Source organism: Gallus gallus, chromosome 8 (genome assembly GCF_016699485.2).
Source record: "Gallus gallus isolate bGalGal1 chromosome 8, bGalGal1.mat.broiler.GRCg7b, whole genome shotgun sequence".
Lineage (NCBI taxonomy): Eukaryota > Metazoa > Chordata > Aves > Galliformes > Phasianidae > Gallus > Gallus gallus.
Genome location: NC_052539.1, coordinates 7,277,132 through 7,298,557, shown reverse-complemented (window position 1 = coordinate 7,298,557; position 21,426 = coordinate 7,277,132). Strand labels below are relative to the sequence as shown.

General features: G+C 38.6%; 1 protein-coding gene across 8 annotated transcripts in view; it reads left to right on the top strand.

Annotated features, from left to right (window-relative positions):
• Window positions 1–21,426, top strand: part of RABGAP1L (RAB GTPase activating protein 1 like) — a 216,544-nt gene that overhangs the window by 26,444 nt on the left and 168,674 nt on the right. For 6 of the 8 annotated variants that reach the window (NM_001389347.2, XM_046944410.1, XM_040704568.2 and 3 more), the window contains 10 exons: window positions 3,085–3,249; window positions 4,553–4,745; window positions 5,834–6,044; window positions 6,674–6,848; window positions 7,556–7,716; window positions 8,744–8,854; window positions 12,742–12,808; window positions 15,006–15,108; window positions 16,829–16,995; window positions 21,011–21,155. In NM_001389347.2, coding sequence (NP_001376276.2) covers window positions 3,115–3,249; window positions 4,553–4,745; window positions 5,834–6,044; window positions 6,674–6,848; window positions 7,556–7,716; window positions 8,744–8,854; window positions 12,742–12,808; window positions 15,006–15,108; window positions 16,829–16,995; window positions 21,011–21,155 — 1,468 coding nt within the window. In that variant the 5' untranslated portion in view covers window positions 3,085–3,114. Of the gene's footprint in view, window positions 1–3,084; window positions 3,250–4,552; window positions 4,746–5,833; window positions 6,045–6,673; window positions 6,849–7,555; window positions 7,717–8,743; window positions 8,855–12,741; window positions 12,809–15,005; window positions 15,109–16,828; window positions 16,996–21,010; window positions 21,156–21,426 lie in introns of those variants that run through there. The other 2 variants (NM_001389346.2, XM_040704569.2) reach the window with 2 other exon arrangements.

Here is a 21,426-nt window from a genome sequence, read left to right as displayed (position 1 = left end):
AAAGACCTGAGGGGTTTGTAGACGTGTAGCTGAGGTGAGCTGGTGTGTGAGATGTGTGCTCCTGCTCCTGGAGCTCACTGCCTGGCCTGCTCGTGTCTGATTGCCAAGCAGAAACTGGGCTGGCTTTGTTGTGACTCGAGTGGCACAGAGAGCATCCGCGTGAGTAATGCTGATGGCAGGTTGGAGTTGGCTATAATGAAAGGCAGGAATGAAGGGGTTTAGGGCGGTGTGTTTTGCTCAGCCGGCATGGCAGAGGTGTGTCTGCACACTGTGCTGTGGGTCAAGCTTGAGCTGCACTCTCAACAATGTTAAATAGCTTGCAGATCTGCTGTAACTGCGGTGACGTGCATGGTATGCTTTTAGGAATGCTGAACCGAATTAGAAATTCCCTGTAGTCATCTAATGTTAATTATATTTCCTGCCTCTGTTTCGGAAGAGGAACTTACCTAAGAACTGTCTTTACCAACATGGGGATGTTTTGTACCTCAGTATGCTTTTCTAGCTGCATTATCATCATTTTCTCTTAACAAACGTGCATTTACTGTGGTTTTCTTCTTCCATATTGCTACAAAAAGCTTTTAGTAGTTGATAATGTGCCTGTCTGTCCTCCATGGCTGCAGACAGAAGGTGGTGCAGCAGCTGGCATTTGTCTTTCAACAGTTGATGCAGTAGAACCATTTGTGCGTAAAGTGCATATATGCACAGAGTACTCTGATTGAAACTTAAGAGAGAAAAGGGGGTTTCTGGGGGACTGCATCCTTTCTGCTGATGTGGCCAGGGGGGCTGGCTGTCATCCTCTGCTGTTTTCTCCAGTCCTGGAGTAACCTCGCAGACCTAATGCTCATTCACATCATGCTCTATTTGGGGAGTGTATATTTATGTTCTTTCATTGTCTGTAAGGAACTCTGTAAGTTTGAACTAGACTTGCTGTTCATTGCAAGTAAATAAGCTTTCACAGCCTGAAATTTGTTGAACAGTTTGTTCATCTATTTTTTTAATAATATACTCAGTCTTTTATATTTAAAACATTTTTTTTTTTTGGTCCCTTTTGCCAGGAGGACCTTTAGAGTTAAGATGCCTTAAAATGCTGGAATCAAGCTGACTTCAGTGGAGAATCCATGACTTAGGGTTGGGTGGAGCTCACATGATGGCACGTCTGCAAGCTACTGCTTTGGGTTCACTGCACTGCCAGTCCAAACTGGTAGTCTCTCTCTGAATATTACAGCTGTTTGGTGGCTTTTTCCTAATGCCCCTCCTGACAAGTTGTCTGTGCTGTAGTACAAGTGGAGTTTTTTAGTTACTCTGGGCTGGATGTGGCTCTGGGCAGCCTGGTCTGGTGGTTGGTGAACCTGCACATAGCAGGAGGTTGAAACTAGATGGTCATTGTGGTCCTTTTCAACCCAGGCCATTCTATGATGCTGTGATTCTATGATTCTGTGGGATTTCTGTGTGTAGTGCTCTCACTGACTTGAAAAGTAAAATCATGGTTGTGTTAGGGAGAGGGAAAATTTGTCTGGGGAGGTGTGTGTGAATAAACCAGGTCTTGAGAAGAGCAAAAGCATATTGACTGTGGTTTCAAAAGTGATGCAAAATGTTTTTGTATTGAACTTGGCTTAGTTCCCGAACTTGTTGTTTTGGTACAAAGTTGCTGAGCTGCCCCTTGTGGCTAGCAGGCTTAAATAGTGCTCGCTCAGAATGGAGGAGGACTTGCATGTCTGAAGAGCTGTTTTTGTGGTTCCCTGCCAGTAGACCTAAATCGGTGATTCTGATTGCATGTTTTGAAACTAAAACCGAGAAGCGAGCATGGCACGGTTCTGTGCCTTGGTACTGCTGTGAAGGCAGTGTGAAGTGAAACCTGTCCGTGCTCACGAGTCTGGCTGAGCTCCCCTCTATGGGGTGCTTTGCAGCTGATCCTCCCAGCGTGAAACTGGGCTTGGTGGGCACTGAATAGGTGGGGACTGAGCGGAACTTTAAGTCTCTGTATCCAGCTTCAGGGTAAGCATGATGTTCCACTTTGCAAATAAGGCAGTAAGGGAAGGTTCTCCCTCTGCTCTAGGTTATTCATCACAGCTTTGTCTCTTAGGGAAAACACTGCAGCACTGAGCTGGAGTGGTGCTTTCTGGAAACTGATATGGAAATACACTGTGTGTGGAAGTATGTGCCACTTACCAAGAGTGTCCAAAAAATGCCTTTTCTTCTTTTAACAGGGAATTATAAAAACACGGATACACTTTAAAAACAACATTTTAGCCCGTTGTTCCTGTAGGGTCCAAGGAAAACGTTCCACACTAATACAGATGATGCTCTTTTTGTGTTGGATGCCTACAGGTTTTCTCATTCGGGAGTGCTGGGAGTGATTTTCAATTGTTTTTTTTTTTTAATATTCTTTTAAATGAACTAGCAGAGATACCAATCCTTTGCCCTTTTTTGGTTGTGCCTGGGCTCATTTGTGCACAGAGAGGAGAAAACCTGTTCTTGGTTCCTGTAATATTTACAGCTAGTTCGTTTTTTGTGAGTAACACGATTAACTGCTGTAGACTTTTCAGAGAAACTGCTGAGAGAATGTGATTGTGGTTGAGTATAATCTTTGATGCTTCATCACATAAATACCCTGGTGAGAAAACACTGCTAAACATGTTTTCGTGGCTATGGCATACACTTGGAAAATTAGTCATCGGGTAATTTGCATCTTCACATAACCTGGGTGACACTGATGTGGAGAAATGTATCTGTATGAGGGAGAAAGGAGGAAAAAGGGCGGGAACCGGGGAGGTAGAGGGAGCAGGCTCTGGAGGATTAGAAACAGTAGAAGTAGATGCTCCAAGCTGAACTTGGTTGGGGGTTATCTATGCATGCAGATAACAGTTCCTGCTGTTCAATCACAGGATTTTTAATACCCCAAAATACACCTTGCTGTTAAAAAAGTTCTTACACCAATGAAATCTGAGAAATGTCATTAAACGTAGTATAATACATTCATACAACTTTAGGTATTATATTATCTGATAGAAACTTCCTGTTTCACTTGTTAAGATATTAAAAAACAAGTTTTTAATCTGTTCATAATGTTCTTTCCTTCTGCAGGTGTCTGTGGCAGAAAGCTGCTGACCTGAGATGGAAGTCAGAACGTCGTTTAGCAAAGCCAGAAGAATTCCTGAAGCCGTATCCACATTAATTAACGAAGAATTTGTCGTGGTTCACCAGCAAACTGAGGACTCCTCTGGGAAAAATGCAAAACCTCAGCTAAAGGTTTACTACTGTTCTATTTGAAATATGTAATAGGATTCATATTGAGCAGAAAACAGCTGCTTCTTTGCAGTATTTAACTAACGATATGTGTGTGTGCTTGAGAAGAATCTTACTATCCATTTTTGTCATTGCTCATTGCCAATGAAATTAAGAGCTCAGATTAAGGAAATCTCTCCAAATGCGGCAGTTCAGTTTTTCTTGTAGAGGTAACTTCTTCAGGGTTTTGTTAGTATTCCATGGATTTACACATTAAACGGGGACTAAAATATTCTTTTCAAAGAATAAGCTTCAGATAAATGCTTAGGAGATGTTCTTTATTTAGGGATCAGAGCCTGACAGTGTTTTTCCATTAAAGAACACAATTAGGCTGCATAGGAATAGACCACAGTAGATGTTGTTTTTGTTTTCATTCTAATGACTAAGGCCTTTTCTAGCAGCTTTCTACCACAGAATGCCTGAATGTTTTAGTATTTGGGTATCAGCTGATTGGTTAATTGCAAGTTTCCCCAATTCAGTTGCTGTAGCAGATGTGATCCACTTGGAAAAATAGGAATTTGTTCCCCTTGAAATGACAACAGTGATTTTATCTTTCCGTAACTGTTGGGCAGTTATTTACAACTGATTACTTCAGTCTGAAATTAAATTAATTAAACACTGACTGCACTGACTGCTTCTTTAGTAATTATATCTAGAAGGTAGAATCCATAAAGCAGCTTTATTACTGGCTGTGTTGGTTTTTGGTTGGAAATGCTGGTATCTGTGAAAGGCACTTTTCTGGGGGGAAGGGGGAATGTCTGACCATTTTCTGGCTATTTCTATGCATTTACTTTCCTACTATATGTGGAACAATTGGTGAGACAACTGAAATGGTTTGGGTATGACTAAGAAAGTACAATTATCTGTAAGGAAAATGTGTAACAAATTCTGTTATCTCTTTGAATGGAGAATCTAAACACAATCCTGTTATTTTAACAGAGGTCTGTAGGTTTTGGATGGTTGCTGGACTAGCAGAGAGAAGATACGTGTTGTATTTGGTGGGATGAAACACATGCATGTCATGGGATGCAGTGACTAGTGATCTCAGACTGTTTCATGGATTTTTCATACCTTATCTGATCAGTTCCTTTTAGTTATATATCTGTATTAAGGTGCAGTCGTACATGTGCTTAGCTTGTCATGTTTAGCAGTATTTCTTAACTTTTGCAGCAAGATTGTGTGTATGAAAGATAGCAGCCAAAATAAACATACACATAGTTATATATTTTTAGGGAAAAAAAAAAACAAACTAATCTTCTACTTACAGGTGTTTTCAAATGGAGATGATCAACTGGAGAAGGCAATGGAGGAGATACTGAGGGATTCTGAAAAAGACCAGAACAACTCCACTGCTCTCCCCGAAGGTTCCAGTGATGCATGCAGCCAGGCATCTGGACTTGGCTCAGCAGGTCAAACAAATCAGCCGTCCTTGCAACTTGTTTTAGACCCTTCTACTACAGGTATTACTAAAGAGTACCCCTGTCCTATGTCCCGTTGCCCCATACCTCTCCCATGGATGGCAGTTCTTTTCTTTAAAGCTTGAAGTTAAAATAGGTGTAATGCTTTCTGGAACTTAATTCTGTAACTGTTCTGGAGAATATTGTGTAGCCTCTTCAAGTTTTCTCATCAGGAGAAGATTGTAGATAGGAATAGATTATTACCAGATCAATACCTCTTTGCTGCTCAGTTTCCATTAAATAATTTTTCTTTTGTCACCAGCTCTAGCTTAGTTAGGACTCAGTGTCAGATAACTGCTGAATGTACAGATAAGATAGAGATGCTGCTGATGGAATGTGAGAAACTTCAAGATTATGTCCATTGACATACATTCAGTTCTGCAGCATTTTTGACTTAAGTGTTTCACAAGCAATGGTCGTAGTAAAAAGAAATACGAAAAAACAGGGCAAATTGCTAGGAGAGACTTGGAATTGCCATTTTTGGACTTGAGCAACCTGATTCAACTAGCTCTAGTCTAGCCTGTTCTGCTTTTGAATGAGTTTAAGATGGAAAGGATCTCTAGAGTTAATGCAACCTGCATTACTCTGATTCATACTTCTCATTTTTTTTTTTTAACTTCACCTCTCTTTTCTTAAATGTCAAAGTGCCTTTAAAAAAATACAGAAAGATAATCCAGAAAGAATGCTCTTGTTCCTCTGTTTAGAGGAGCAAGTGTCCCTTTTCTTTTCTCTAGTTCCCTGATGGTTTCATGCAGTTAGTGTGTCTATCTCAAGAACATGAACCACGTTTGAATTTAATAATTCTTTACAAATTGTAAATTCATTGGAGAGAAGAGAATTAGAAGCAGCTTTATGCAAAAATAATGAGTGGAAATATGGGGATGTAAGCAAACTGAACAGGGTACACTTGTACACAAGGTACACTTACTTTAGCATAGCTAAAAAGAATCAAAAGGTAATTTGACCTAAAGCAATACTTGGAAACTTGTGTTAGAATAGACAAAACGTTAATGTTGAGTGGATTTCTCACTGTTAGACTTATATGTAAAAATAGAAGCAAATAGTTAAATAGATGGTTTCTTCATTTTCAGAAGTGTCTGCACGAAGGTCATCTTCTCCCAGTGAACCCTTGGAAGAGGACAGTGTATTGTTTAACAAACTGACTTACCTGGGTAGCATGAAAGTGTCTGCCCCTCGGAATGAGCCAGAAGCTCTACGTGCCATGGCAAACATGAAATCCTCCAGTCAGGCCCCTCTATCTGTAACACTCTATGTTCCAAATGTTCCAGAAGGCTCTGTAAGGTAACGTGTAAATGCTTCTTTTGTTACTTGCACCGCACGTGAAAGGTGGATTTAAAGTTTGTTACTCTCACAGGGAGGTAGAGTTGTTGGATTTTTGGCTCAGGTTCTTGTACAGTACAGTGAGACACCTCACCCTTTAAAGGAAGGTCTGTGGAAGTGCTGTATTGATGATTGTGTTTCACTTCTTTGAGGGCATCTTCGTTAAGCGCTTAAAACATGAAGGATGAGTTGTGAGCCTCTTCAAACCAACGAAAATGAAGTGTGAGGCTGAAAGTCATTTTTGGGTGTAGGATTGCTCAGAGAGTTTCTCTGTGCTGGTTATCAGCAAGTGCTTGTTCATTAGCTTTAGGGCCAGATATTCTCAGGCATCTTGTTCACTGATTTCTGCTGTTATGGAAAGAGGTACTGCGTTTGTCTTATGGAGCTTAAAAAAATTAGGCCAGTGTTGCAACCAAAAGTATTTACATTTTACAGCCAGAAAGCCAGACTTATCTGTTCCTACTCTCCATCTTGTATACTTAGTTGTAAGTTCAGTTTAGGTATTAATCTAATTGCAGGAAGTTATTTTGTGTGCGTTTATTTGATTTGCTTTTTTTTTTTTTGTTCTTCACTGTTCCTTTCCTTGGCAGAATAATAGATCAGTCAAGCAATGTGGAGATAGCCTCTTTCCCAATCTATAAAGTGTTGTTTTGTGTGCGTGGACAGAATGGGACTTCAGAAAGTGACTGTTTTGCGTTTACTGAAAGCAGTTGTGGAACAGAAGAGTTCCAGATTCATGTTTTCTCCTGTGAAATTAAAGAGGCAGTAAGTATTAAATATGGTATAATGGCTCATGTAAAGGGTGCAGAGCATATCTGGGAAAGTTATTCCAGATGTAGGAATGGTATGTTTTTGAAAAATATATTAACACATGTTTAATGGATTTTACAGAATGTGCAGATAGTCAAGTGTGACTATTAATACAATATTAATACAAGAATATTAATACAAGTTAAAAGTTACAGTATTTCAATAAGATGGCAAAGTGCACTGTAATGGGAATATTGTAGAAATCCTTCTGTTTTTCAGGCCTCGTTTGAGTAGGTTCCAGGTTAGTGTTGCAGTGTAGATCTTGGGAGATCGCTTTATAGTGCTGTGATTGCACTTGATATTTTGGGAAGAACTGCTGATACTTTGAGATAGGAGGATTTTTTTAGACTGGAAGAGTAAGGGGTGGAAAAGTTCACAAAACAAGAATTCTACTTGAGTAATCTGTAAGCTGTGTTATTAAATGCACAACTTGAAAAATGCATTATTAGGGTCTCCTAATGAGCTGCATTCCCAGTCTTGTAATATATTAACTTACTGAGAAAACACAGTTGGGTGGTTATGAAATGCATGATCTAAAAGCTTTGTGTTTTAAATGAAGTTTAAAAAAAATGGAAAAGAAAAAGGAAAAAGAAGAGCAAACATGGGTGGTTTTTTCATGTGTTAATTTTTATAATGCCACTACTTCTTTTGCTTTTCTGCAGGTCAGCCGAATTTTATATAGCTTTTCCACAGCGTTCAAACGTTCTTCCAAACAAGCATCTGATCACGTTAAGGACTTTGTTCTTCATACTCCAGACAGTGATGTGTACACTTTCAGTGTTTCCTTAGAAGTCAAAGAAGATGATGGAAAAGGAAATTTCAGGTAATCTGAATGAAATGGGAAAGTTGAAAATCTTTTTGAATGAAGCATACTTGCAGAATGCGCAACTGTTGTGCTGCAGGGAAATTGATTTAGCTTCTTTTCATAAGTGGACCTGCTATAAGGAGGAAGCTATTGCTTTGTTTTTACAGCTTTCTTCTCTGGATGTTTTCCGTTTAAGGATTAAAAAATCAGCACCCTTTTGAAATTAGCTTCTTTTAAAAATCTATCGGTTGATAGAAGTGCTCCAGATAGGCCTGTACAAGTGGAAAAGATGGTAGGATGTCTGTAGAAACTCCTGTCAAACCAGTTTTCCTGAATAAATACAATGTAGTGCTCTTTTAAGTTAGTTTAGTTGAGGGAGAGAAGATTTAGGTTTGATGTCAGGGGGAAGTTCTTTACTATGAGAGTGGTGAGGTGCTGGAACAGGCTGCGCGGAGAGGCTGTGGATGCCCTGTGCCTGACGATGTTCAAGGCCAGGTTGGATGGGGCCCTGGGCAGCCTGGTCTGGTATTAAATGTGGAGGTTGGTGGCCCTGCCTGTACTGGGGGGGTTGGAGATTCCTGGTCCTTGAGGTCCCTTCCAAGCCAAGCCATTCTGTGATTTAATGAATTCTGAATGCACTGAAGGATTAGAATGCTGTAAAATTCTCTGAGCATTACAAAGAAGCAAAGTATTTTATAACCTAATTGTTACTTACATGACATCTAGAATGGACTGAGTTGATGAGAAGAGTTGATTCTGTGAAAATGTCCTATTGTTTTTTTGGTTCATATGGTGCATGTGTTCTGTTATTTCAAAAACCAAAATATCCTATGCATTTTTAGCTATGTGAGCCTGATAATTTCTCTGGATAGTTAAGATACTAAGTGTGAGCCATAGCTTTTTTCTTTATGTTTGTTTATTAACCAAGTTTAAATGGCAAGGTCTCTCAAACAAGCTACAAATAGCTTAAGTGGGTTACTCTTCTCTGCTGTACTTAACAGTTAATGTCCTCTTTTTATACTAACTTTTTAAAAATTTCTTTTAGCCCTGTGCCAAAGGACAGAGACAAATTATATTTCAAACTTAAACAGGGAATTGAGAAGAAAGTGGTGATTACAGTTCAACAGCTCTCGAACAAAGAACTGGCCATTGAAAGGTAAGAGACATAAAAGTAATGCAGATTACCTTTTTATGAGAACAGTAGTTCTCAACCTAGCTTTGCAGGTTATGCAACTGAAAGAAGAAAAGCAGTGACACGGTATTATTGCATAATAAAATTCACTTATAGGTGTATGGTTCAATTTTAAATAACTTCACATGTATTACTTGATAAGGTGGGAACATGGTGTCTTGGAAGCATAGCATGTAATAAGCAAACTGTTTTTATTTCCGTTGCCTTTTTTGAATGTGAATTTTTGGAACGAGGATACTTAGGGCATTCATATATTTTTCGTTTTGTGTTTTCTTGTTCTTAAGTAGCAGAGAAACACACTTTCATTATAACCCTTTGTTATTGCCGCTGGCTGTGTTGTGAAAGTAACTAAGTTGGGTTGTCTGAACTATGTTCAACGTAGGTCTTTTTACTGGAATCATACGTATTTGGACTCAGCCTGATGGTTAGAAGGAATTTTTTGTTGGAGTCTTCAAGACCAGGATTTCATTGTAGTTCTTCTTACAGTATGGTTCTGTTGTTTATCTTGAAGTAATGATGAAGATTTCAGGGATGGTTGGTGACCAAAGGTGTATTTACTGGAAACTAAATGGGGGGGGAATTCTTTCAGACAAAATAACTTCCTTTTGTGGAAGGCAGTTGCAGGAATAGCAGGCCATACGCATGAAGAGCAGCTGTTTGTTGACACGTTCAGTAACAGAGGACTTTTGCTGCAACAGTAGTAGGCATTGCATTAGCTTTAATTAGGAAATTCTTTCTGAATACCTCATATTTATTTTAAAAAGAGCAAATGCCACCAGATGGCAATCTTACCAAGAAAGTAACATAGGAGAATTCAGTCCTATTGAAGGAAATTCAAGATAACAGGAGAATCTAAGAAACTCATATAGCCTAGGATTGATCTCTGTTTGCTTTCAGGCTATTTTTTTCTAAAAAGAAACTGATTTTTCTGTAACAAGAAAGACACAGCAGATTATTTTATCAATATTGTAAAACTGCTCTTTTGCTTCTCATTCGATTAAATTTGTAATTGAAATAACGTTGATTTGAAAGTTCATGGATGATGAACTCTTAAGCCTTTCTGAATAATATTAATTCTCTGTTCAGCATTTTCCTTGTGGGGGATCTTAAGGAGTTTGGTTTTGTGGTTTTTCTCCTCTTAAAACTACCTTCATTAGAAAACAGCTTTAACTTAGATGGTATTTAGGATGATTCAATTTGGATGTTATTTCTATCACCACAAGCTTTGCTGGTAAGTTATTTAATTGGTGTGACATACACAACCTTGCAAGTCATTTCATATACATACGGAATGTAATATTGGCATTAAAAAAAAATAGCACAATAGATCAATGGACGTTACGTGAGAACTTCTTAGCTATTTAATGCACTTTCAGAAGTATTTCTGAGTGAAATTATAATGGAAAAATGTGATTGTTGCTGAAGAAGAGTGGCCTGTAGTTTAAAGTGTTCCAAAAACTGTGTTGATGGTCTCAGATAAAGAGAAAACCACTGGAGAAGCCTCGGCTGATGTCAGTAGGTGGTGTTCAGATAGGGCTGGGATAGACAGAATAGGGGATCCTGTGTCGCTTTCTGCCTGTGATGCCTATTTGACCTGAAGCTTGCCTGCTTTTCTGTTGTTCAAAGCAGGTGAAGAAGCATCATTCTCTCCTGCATTGCGGGTGTGGGTGGCACCACGTAGGCTTATGGCTGCTGTGTCACATTTCTGTTACTTACAGGGTTCAAGAAGAAAATTCTGGTTAATAATTGAGGGATTTAAGAAAGTTGTTCTGGAGACTGAAGAAACAGCCTTTTGTTCTGAGAGGCGATAGGATTGCCTCTGTACTTGTTGAGAGATGTTTTACTGTAGTATACTACCATTCATATGGAGGACTCTTACCAAGTCATGTAAGTGTACGTTAGGTTAGAGCCTGTACTTGGTGTCCATAGGATTGATGTGCAGAATACTGGCTGCTTGCTCACTATTACTTGAACTCGTTTGAAGTCATTTTATTCTTTTGAACTTAGAAGAGTAGCCTTGACTTTTCCAGTATCAGGATGTTATCTGTCATCATCAGTATCTACTTCTGCAAGAGACAGGGATTACTTGTGAGAATGTGAGCTGTTTGTGGGTGCCTTCAGGTATGTGGGGGAAGCGTAGGGAAGAGATGGAGCCTGACCCTCCCTGGAGGTGCAGAATGGAAGGACTGGAGTCAGTGGGTACAAGTTACTTCCCTGGAAATTCCTCTGTTGGGTTAGTTGTTATCCGTACAAAGGGAGCTGAGCACTGGAACAGATTGCCCAGAGAAGTTATTTAATCTGTGTTCTTGGAGATACTTAGAACTTGACCAAAACGAAAGAGAAGTTTCTTTCAAAGCAAACCCCTCTGAACTATGATCCCTGTTTTTCATAACATTTCATTATGCAATTGCTTTAAAGTTTCCTTCCCCTTTTTTGAGACCTAACATATTAGACAACTTATACCATATGTTATAAACACGTAATGGTTCACTGTTTCTTGTTCATAGTGGAGTATGCTCGAAGGAGAGATGTAAAGGTGTTTTGCAGAAATGTCAGAAAGTTCAAAAGTCTAAATGATTGTTCAGGACAGTTTTGGGCTTTAATTATTATTTTACTTTTAAAAATATCACGAAAGATTGCTTGTTAAATGTCTGGACTGCAATTCAAGACCTTGGCTTATTTATGATGGCTGTGGCAGAGTACTCACATGGTGGTAGTAGCCATAAAGCTTCCTTTGTCCCTTCTGTTTAGGTTGTAAACTCTATGGCAGAGTCTTTATATATACATATAAAAATAAAAATATAAATATATATGTGTAATGCAAGTCTTTGTCTTGCATTCCTTAATAAAATGACAATAATAAAGCATCCCATGATTTGATCAGAAAGTGTAAGCAAGCAAGATGCATCTTGAAATAGCTAACAGTTATTAAAATGGTATTAAAACCTATGAAAAAGTGACCAGTGTTTAAAGTAAAGGAGAGAGCAGAGAACAGGCATACGTGCAGAAGGGGTTAGCAGGACATTAACGAAACTTAAGGAGGTGGTCTTTGCTTGTGGCAAGAAAGGTATGAGCCTACTTGCTTTGGCTTGTTAGATCCATTTTTTGAGTACAGTGAGTACTGTGAAATGAGGGTAATGAAACTGGTATAGAATCCGTTGGACAAAATTGAACCTGGTTTATACTAGATTAATACTCTACATCGAGAGGTGTAGGGGGACACTATGGTGGGGTTTTTTTGGTTTGTTTTTAAAACCTCATTCTAATGACAGGTTGTCACAGTGATTCGTCATGTAACATTTGAGGGACATAAGTTGTGACTGTGAAGAATCCTTGCATCTGTATAATACAGAGGATCAAATGTAAAAAATAGACAAGAGTGTAAGACCAGAGCAAATTGGTATTTTTAAGGCTCTGTGAAGCTGGGTGATGTTGATTTACACCAGGGAAGTTATGGGTGATAAAATATGTAAATTGTTACTTTAATTTAATTGTATGAAAGCAAATTAAAAATTTATTTTCATGTTGCCAATCTGTCTCATTTGTGTAGAGGAATTTTGTGTCTTTTAAACTCAGTGTTTTGAATTGTCTTCAAGAGCAATTAATTCATAGGTTAGACACTAATTTCTGTTGTCTTCATTCTAGAAAATAATTTTATTGTCACTTCTGTAATATATATTGTGATGTTTGCAGAGTGTTGCCATAACACTAGCAGAAAATTACTAAGATTTTCTCTAAATTAGAAGCAGTGGGTGCTGTGCCATTATGTTCAACAAAATGTTTTTGTCTTTGAAATGCTAACATATATGCATATATATATATATATATATATATTTAATAAAACTTCACAGATGCTTTGGGATGCTGCTGAGTCCTGGAAGAAACGTGAAGAACAGTGACATGCATTTACTAGACATGGTAATGTATGTTTTTAGTAATCCTTTTAATAAAATAGGTAATTTAAAAAGCCAACAAAAAGCCCCAACCATATAAAAGCACCCCCCAAAAATAAAACTGCCACTGTTTGTTTACTTGGGTTTCTTAAATCCTGAATCTTCTATCTTAAGACTAGAAACAAATGCTTCATGCAACGGGCAAAACATCTCAGTGTCAAAATCTGTGGAATCTGTTTTTGTTAAATTGATTGGTTATGTCAGCTGATAACTGATTGCTACAAATAACTGTATTTGTTAAGTGTGTTATCTAAAAATTTAGAGCCAGTAATTGTCTTTATGTTGGGGCATCAGAGACGTGGTGTTATTTCTTCCAAGTTGCTGAAAATGTTGCCATTAATTGCTTAATCTGAATTAAAATTCTTAATTGGAGCTTGAAAGAGTTGCTTATCTTTAAGAACTTTCCTTTCTTATAATGACTTGCGTCTAAGAGAGCTGCAAGTTAATAGGATACTTTGTGATAGTATCAGTTCAGTTTTATGCAGTGGACAAGAATACAACTGTTTTCAAGTCAAGAAGTGCTCAAGTTAAATCAGCCAGGCATTTTGTAGTTGCACAATCAGTTTGTCCACTTGTCCACTTCATTATCTATGTTAATGATTCTAGCTATTGGTATTCAGCTCTCTTGTCAGAAGTATAGATACTCGTATGCTGTTATGTTTATGCATATGCTAACACCATTTTCATTTGTTGATATTAGTTCTCATGTTACATTTCAATTTTTGATTAATAGAAAATAGAATAAATTATGAGTTACAGGGCATAATGAATTGACTTCTCTTAATCCATGTAAGATGTTTTTACTGTAGAGACTGCATATTTGAATCCATATCTTTATCCCAGCCCTAGTTCCATACATTTAATGTATGCTGTATCACATGCTGGATGTGATAGCTTATTAGATCATCTTCTGTGTGTACATGGAAACTTGTGTTTTTCTTACAACTGCTTTTCTTCCTCTTTAAATTTGGTGAACTTGGTCACTCCCACAAATTCTACAAATCAGATTGCAGAGTAGGAACGTCAGTCCCATTTGCCTAAGAAGTGGCTACCATGCAGGCTTGTTGCACCCATAGGAACTGCACAAGGAAATTGCAGGAAACATGAACTATTACTAGTGTGGGATAAGTACGTATGTGGAGATCATGCACTCTGACTGTTCTAGCAGGTCTACAAAAAGTATTTCTGAAAGTAACAGATGCATGGTATAAGATTATCCTGATGCTAATATAGAGGCTTTGCTGTTGTTACTAACTTTAACAGATGTGGCTCTTTTGACTTCATTTGCATATTGCCCTGAAACTTGGTTCTTTAAATGTCAAATTTTTATGGACTGGAACTGCAACCTGTTGTCATACTTAGAGAATGTCCATGCCTGAGCAACGCAGGGGCAAGTATGGCAGAGGGATAATTTTGGAGTGAAAAACACTAACCTGATCTTTTGGTTGATGTAATTAGGGTCTTACTTAGTTAAGATTATATTCTGGACCATTTCTGGGTATACAGTTAGAGCAGGATTGGTCTCTTCCCACTAGTCACAGGTAACAGGACGAGAGGAAATGGCCTCAAGTTGCACCAGGGTAAGTTTAGGTTGGATGTTAGGAAACACTTATTTACAGAAAGGGCTGTTAAGCACTGGAATGGGCTCCCCAGGGAGGTGGTTGAGTCACCATCCCTGGATGTGTTTAAAACCTGTCTGGATGTGGTGCTCAGGGATGTGATTTAGCAGAGGGTTGGTAGGGTAGTATGGTGAGGTTGTGGTTGGACTTGATGATCTTAAAGGTCTTTTCCAACGTGAGCAGTTCTATGATTCTATGATACTGTGATGCTAGTTGAATTTTTTGAAGTCTCTTATATTCCATCACCCCATAATATCTCTGCTTAGGCAGTAGTGGCAGACATCCTACCAAAAGCCTCTATTTTAATAAGTATTAAAAAAGTAAGTTAATCTGTCTTTGCCTTCAGTTTCTTGTATATAATGTTTCTTCTTTCTTTGCAATTTCCTTATACCGCTTTCCAGTCCATTATACCATGTTCTCACTTTGGGTTGTGTTCTCTAACGTGAACATAATGATATTCTTAAATTCCTAGAACTGCTTTACCTCCCCATAGTCTGTCTTTTTGATCTCTAATAAAATCCTTTATTTCTCTTTTATTTTTAGGAATCCATGGGAAAAAGCTCTGATGGGAAGGCTTATGTAATTACTGGAATATGGAATCCTAACGCACCTATGTTTCTAGTACTTAATGAGGAAACACCTAAAGGTAATTTAATCTAACTTACGTATTTTTTTATATGACCCAAGTTTGATGCATATATTTTTTCCTGGGAATCATGATGTATATGTCTGAGTACACACACCATCATGTTCTGAGCATCTGTGACTGGAAACAGAACTTTTCTGTACATACATATGCAACATAGAAATGTGAATAATTGTATGTAGGCCCTTATGTGTTGCAGGTTTAGAGATACTAAGGTAGTGTTTGGGCTTAAGTTTCTGCTTCCTGATAATCAGGATTTTTGCTACCTAAGCATACAGAAGTTTTCCCCATTCTGTAACCAGCAGAGTAGTATAAAACCTAGACATTGCTGTTGTTTTGCTTTTAACTTGGAGGTGAGCTGATCACAAATAGCATTACATGACCATCATCTTTGAAGAATTGATGCACAGAAGTACTTGCATTTATAGCACACTTCCTTGTTGCTGGAATTGATGTTCTCTGATGCGATATAAAGTTTTAATGCAAATGTAGAGTCTGTTTCCTGTTCCAAGGCAGAGCTGCAATCAGTTGCATAAAACCATATCCAAGGATACGCAGTCAGTGTTGCTGTTTTGCTGCTGGTTTTTCAAATCACATTATTTCTAGTAGCATGTAGACTATTGTGTGAAACTGCTTGCTGTGAAGCTTGACACAGTTTCCATTTTAGGATACGACTTTGTGTGTGTTGTTGTTGTTTGGTTTTTAAATGTGTGTTTAGTTTTTAAATGCCTGCTTGCCTCTTTTGTCTGAGAACATGAGAGCCTAGGTGTTCAAAATCTGATGTTCAGTGCTTATTACAGAAAGCTGTGCTTCCTGGCTGAAGGAAATCAATTCTGTTTCAAAATGATGGTTGCTACTCTTGATAAATGTTTTCAGAAGCCACAGTCCTTTTTTTGCATTGTAAATCTACAAGATACACTTCAACTATTTCTGCTTCATCTTCTGGTTGATTGTGTATTTTGCTCTACTTAAAGTTTGAGTTATGCTTAAGGATGAAGGGAGAAAAAAACAGTATTGCACACTGCTGCTGCAAAGATAATCTAACCCAGAGAATGGGAAAGGGGCAGGTAAAACTTCTTTAGTCATAGAATCATAGAATGGTTTGGGGTGGAAGGGATCTCTAAGACCATCTAGATCCAACCCCTGCTATAGGCAGGGACAGCTCCTACCAGACCAGGTTGCTCACAGCCCCATCCAGCCTGGCCTTGAATGCCTCCAGGGGGGAGACATTCGCAGTCTCTGGGCAACCTGTTCCAGTGTCTCACTGCCCTCACAGTAAAGACTTTCTTCCTAATATCTAGTCTAAGCCTACCCTTGTCCAGTTCATAGCTGTTTCCCCTTGTCCTGTTGCTACATGCCCTTATAAAAAGTCCCTCCCCAGCTTTCCTGTAGGCCCCTTCAGGTACTAGACGGTCGCTATAAAGTCTTCTCAGGGCCTTCTCTTCTCCAGGAAGAACAACCCCAGTGCTCTCAGCCTATCCCCATTGTGGAGGTGCTCTAGCCCTCTGATCATCTCCGTGCCCCTCCTCTGGATCTGCTCCAGCAGCTCCATGTCCTTCTAGTCCTTATAACTGACAGAGCATGGGCATGGAGATAAGCAGGATCTGAAGTGTTCCTTTGAGTTAGTTTCCAATTTGAGCAACAGCTCTCTTGTTTATTGTTTTAAGGAGTTTTATTCTTTGACAACTTCTTCTGTACGTGACTTATTTTTGCGTTTCAGATAAGCGTGTGTACATGACTGTGGCCGTGGATATGGTTGTTACTGAGGTAGTAGAACCAGTGCGGTTCTTGCTGGAGACTGTTGTGCGCGTGTATCCTGCCAACGAACGCTTCTGGTACTTCAGCAGGAAAACCTTCACAGAAACTTTCTATATGAAGCTGAAGCAGGTATTGTGTGCTCGTTTTTTAAGGAGAAGTTGGTGCTGGGAATGTTTGTTTTGTTTCTTTTAATTTGGCTTTGATCATGTTGACATCTTTGTCTCAGAGTTTTTTTTTTAAGCTAGTTATTGCTGAAAGGATTAAGTACTTAATTAAGTAGCATCTATTGTTCTTCAGTGCTCTTTGTAAACTGCATTATTATATATATCATAAGCTTTGTGGGCTTAAACAGTTTTCTGTTATGTCTGTTTCTTCAGACATATCTGTTGAACTCTGTAATTTCCAACAATCTGACCTATGTGCAGACACTCAAAGCAAGTCCATTTGACTGGTAAAATCAGGAAATGACTTCAGTTGACGTTACAAAGAGTAACTAGTATCTAACAAAGGGAAATCCTGGGTACTAGGGTTCAAACTCCGAATATATGCATCCATAAGGATGTAATCAGTTAAAGGCAGTGGTTTAAAAGAGTCAGCTGATTGCTAACAGTTTGTTTCAAGGTATCTGAGAAGGTGAGTTTCTCTTTTATTTTCAAAAGAGATAAATGAAAGAAGATTATTTGGAAAAAGCAAGTTCAGACACATGGAGAAGTTATGTTTTCACACTCATGCTTGCTGATGAATATATAAAATGCACTAAGTTCACATCCTTCATTGCCCTAAGGTTTTGTGAAGGGCAGGGACATTATTGTTGCAATTATTAAGCTAGTGTTGTTCGTAGTGGTGACTGTAACCTTACGGAACGTTGAAAGAAGAGTAAAGAAGTGTTTTTTGCATGCTCTTTGTCTGAAATAGTTTTGTTTGTCTGTTCCTTGGAGTTCAGCTTTGAAGGTGTACCAAAAATGCCCCATTGTATGGAGGGGGGAAGTGGCTAGGATGAAGCTTAATGTCTATATGTTAGTGTACTCCCTCTGGTAGCTTTCCCGGTCCTGTGCTTGTGTGATTAATGTGCATTTATTACTTCCTCAAGCACTGAGAGATGCTCTATCCATCTCATCTGGTAATGGCTGTAGAATAGCTCCCTATTGAACAGAATGCTAAAGACCCAGTGCCGTGAGCAGTGCAGGATTGAAATGCATGAAGCGTGTATGTCTTCCCATCATCAGTGTTGGGTGGTGTACAACTGCATCCTTGTGCAGCGAGCACTGACCTGCTTTCTCCAAAGATTTATGCTGGGGATTCAGCTCAAAAAATGAGCAGCAGAGGCTAACAGTGTCATTTGCATTGGAATAATGATCCATCATCTTTGACTAATGAAACCAAATGGGAGTGATTTAATTCTACTGAGCATAGTGTGAATGTTTTAATTGTCATCTTTCTGTGCGGCACAGTAATGGGTCTTGAAAAACAGGCTGTGTTCATGTTATATAGAAAAATTGTAGCTGTTTAACATCTAGTAAGTAAATCTCATGAAATGCTGTTTATGTAGTTCTAGAGATTAGCATAGTAGCTTGGTTTTCTCACATTTTCTTAAATTCCCTCTTATATGCAAATGTCGAGAGTATCTACATTTTAAATGTAAGGAAAATGCATTTGAAGAGAAAGGAGAACTCCTTTCTCAACTGTTTGATGCTCATCTACAATCAATTAAGATTTCCAGTAAGTCATTTACAGCTATATCGTTTTTGAGTAATATGGATGCGTTCTTTTTCCTTTCTCGCCCCTTATAACATGACAAAACATGCTTGCCTTCTCTCCCTAAAAACCACAAGCTTTTCTTACACCTGTAGAATCCTGAGAAGCTGTTCTGCAGACTTTAGGAATAGGAACATATTTAATCTTGTTAAACTTCCTCCCAGATGAGGCTCTGATTATGGATGACAGGATCTGTGTGGTTGAGCTGTAGCAACTGTTTATTCAGCCAGTTACTGGCTGCACAGCTTGTGTTGCTGTAGCTCTTCCTGAACATAGCTCTGGAGGAGCCCATCCTTTGGGACTCTTGCTCCTTTGAAAACAGCTTTGCAGGTGGCACTGGGATCAGCCACTTGGGCACTGTTTGAGAAAGCGGTTGAATTTAAGCAGACCTGAAAGTTGGTATCAGTAACATCAGCTCTAAAGAGAGGTGGCTTCTCTGTGCAGCACTACAGATCCTGTGGTACAGTTTGCCTTTGGATGTAAAATCATGGCAATAAGGCTATCATTGTGTAGAGTTACTTGTGTTGTATACAAATGGCTCTTGCAATCAACCGGAGCACGTGCAAGGCACCAAAGTCTGGTCATTTGTGTATGCTGCAGCAAAATCCATGGTACCTCATGCCTTGCTCCTGCTTACATCAAAGCTACAGATAATGATGGTGAATAACACTCACCATCAATTTAGTATCAATTTAGTCAAGTACTTTGTAATTGCATGATAAAAGTGTTCTGTGAAAGTAAAACGGGGATAATGGCTGTAATATCCTGCTGAATGTTTAAAAGAAATACAGGATATTTATGCCTTCATCCCAAAGTTCATTAAGCACTTCCAGAAGTTCAGTCAGCAAAAATGGCTGCTAATTGGAGCCCCGTGACCGTCTACTTCAGGGAGTATCAGCTTTAAAGGAGGCAGATCTGAATGAATAATGTCTTTGAAATAGAGTGGGATTTCTCAGTACAAAATTGAGGATATTGTGATAGTGCAAGCAGCCCCTGCTTAAGCTACCTATCTTAGCAATGGCAGTGGCTTGCTGGAAATGCCAGTTCTGTTCAGCAGTTGTTCATCTCCAGCAAAAGGTGTCATGAAGTTGTTTCCCAAATCCTTCCTAGTTTTGCTTTTGAATCAAATTGAATGTACTCTGAGACTGTATTCCTTTATTTTCATGGATAATTTGATGTTCTTAATATCCTCAGAAAATTACCTTATTTCAACTGATTAGATAAGAGCACAAATAACAAAACAGAAAGAGTTTTGGTTCCAGTTCATTTACTATAACCATTAGTTTTCAATTTTCTGTAACTCTGTGAGTACATTAATCACTGCATGTCACTGAATAATAATTGTTTTCAGAGCTGTAACTCAGAGGAAAAGCTACTGTTGGTTCTCCTTTAAAAACTCACACTGCTGCATCCAGTGGGATGTGGGTAACTTTTTTCACGTGAATGTCCTCTGCATGCAAAAGAGGTAAATTAAACTCTGAACTTTTCCACCTTCACATGAAACTAAAACCATTTCTCCCTGCTCCCCAACTTTGCCCTGAGAGTTATTGAATTCCCAAAGAGGCAAGTTAAAAGAATAAAAGCTGCTGTTACAGAACAAAGTGAGTTCTGCCCCCAGTTCTATATAGCTAAGCACTGCTCTCAAATTTCCAAGGTAATTAAGTTGTTAGATTGACATATATATGCAGTTCCTACACACACCCACACAGACATGCAAACTTATATATACGTATGTATGTGTAATGTACATGTAGTATATATGTGTATATATAATACGTACGTATGTATTACAGATAGATAAATCTCAGGCTACAAACACAAGACCATTGAAAGGACTGTATTACAGAGATTCTGCTCTGAAATAAGACTAAATTGTTCCGTTGTTTTTGTTTGAGTACAACATTAAGGAACTTTTCAGTTTATGGCTTTCAAAAAGCATGAGGTTTTGTTGTTTCTTTAGTTCTTTCTTTACCTAATAAAACCCTTAACGCTTTTTTCCTCTAAGGCAGTTGATTGCTGTTTCTGTGTTGATGTCAGTTACTCTCCTCTTTTATTTTGCTGTGGTTTCTCATTGCCCTCATCTCTATATTTAAATGAGAAAGGTTTATTTTTTTTTTTTCCAGCATGGTAATTAAAATGGAAGCTAAGAGACAGCATTGGAAATAATGCAGTTTTATTTGCATCTTTGGACCATAAACCTCAAAAGAGAAACATAACTGTATATTACAGCCAGCCTACATATGCCATTGCAGAGGAATCTGAGGGAATCTTGCCCAAACTGTTGTTTAGCTGCAATAAGAAATTTGTGTGTTTTGGTTTGATTTTGGCATGCTTTTAGAGTTGGAATTGTCAATAGGGGGTCCTAATAAATGCACCTATTTTGTTTCAGTCTGAAGGAAAAAGCCACACCAGTGCTGGGGATCCCATTTATGAAGTTGCAAGTCTACAAAGAGAGTCTGCAAGAGAAGAGCAACTGCTCAGCCCAACAAGTGGAGGGGGGCCTGTATCATCCCAGGAAGATGAGGCAGAAGAAGGTAAGAATAAATAAGCAAGCACTTGTAGTTTCTGTAGGCAGTACCGTTACATTTTTGCTGATCATTTACTCATTTAATTCTTCCTGTTTGTGTCTAATAGAAATACAGCTGTTCTGGGCAGCAAGTTCACACATAACTTTCTTCTGGCAGCAGTTTGTTGAGAAATAGCATTTTTTGCCAACCCTGTTATTTGGAGTTCTTCTAATAGCAGCATCGGACTATACATTGCTATTTTTCTGTATGCTTCAAAATTTGTTATTGCTACACTTGT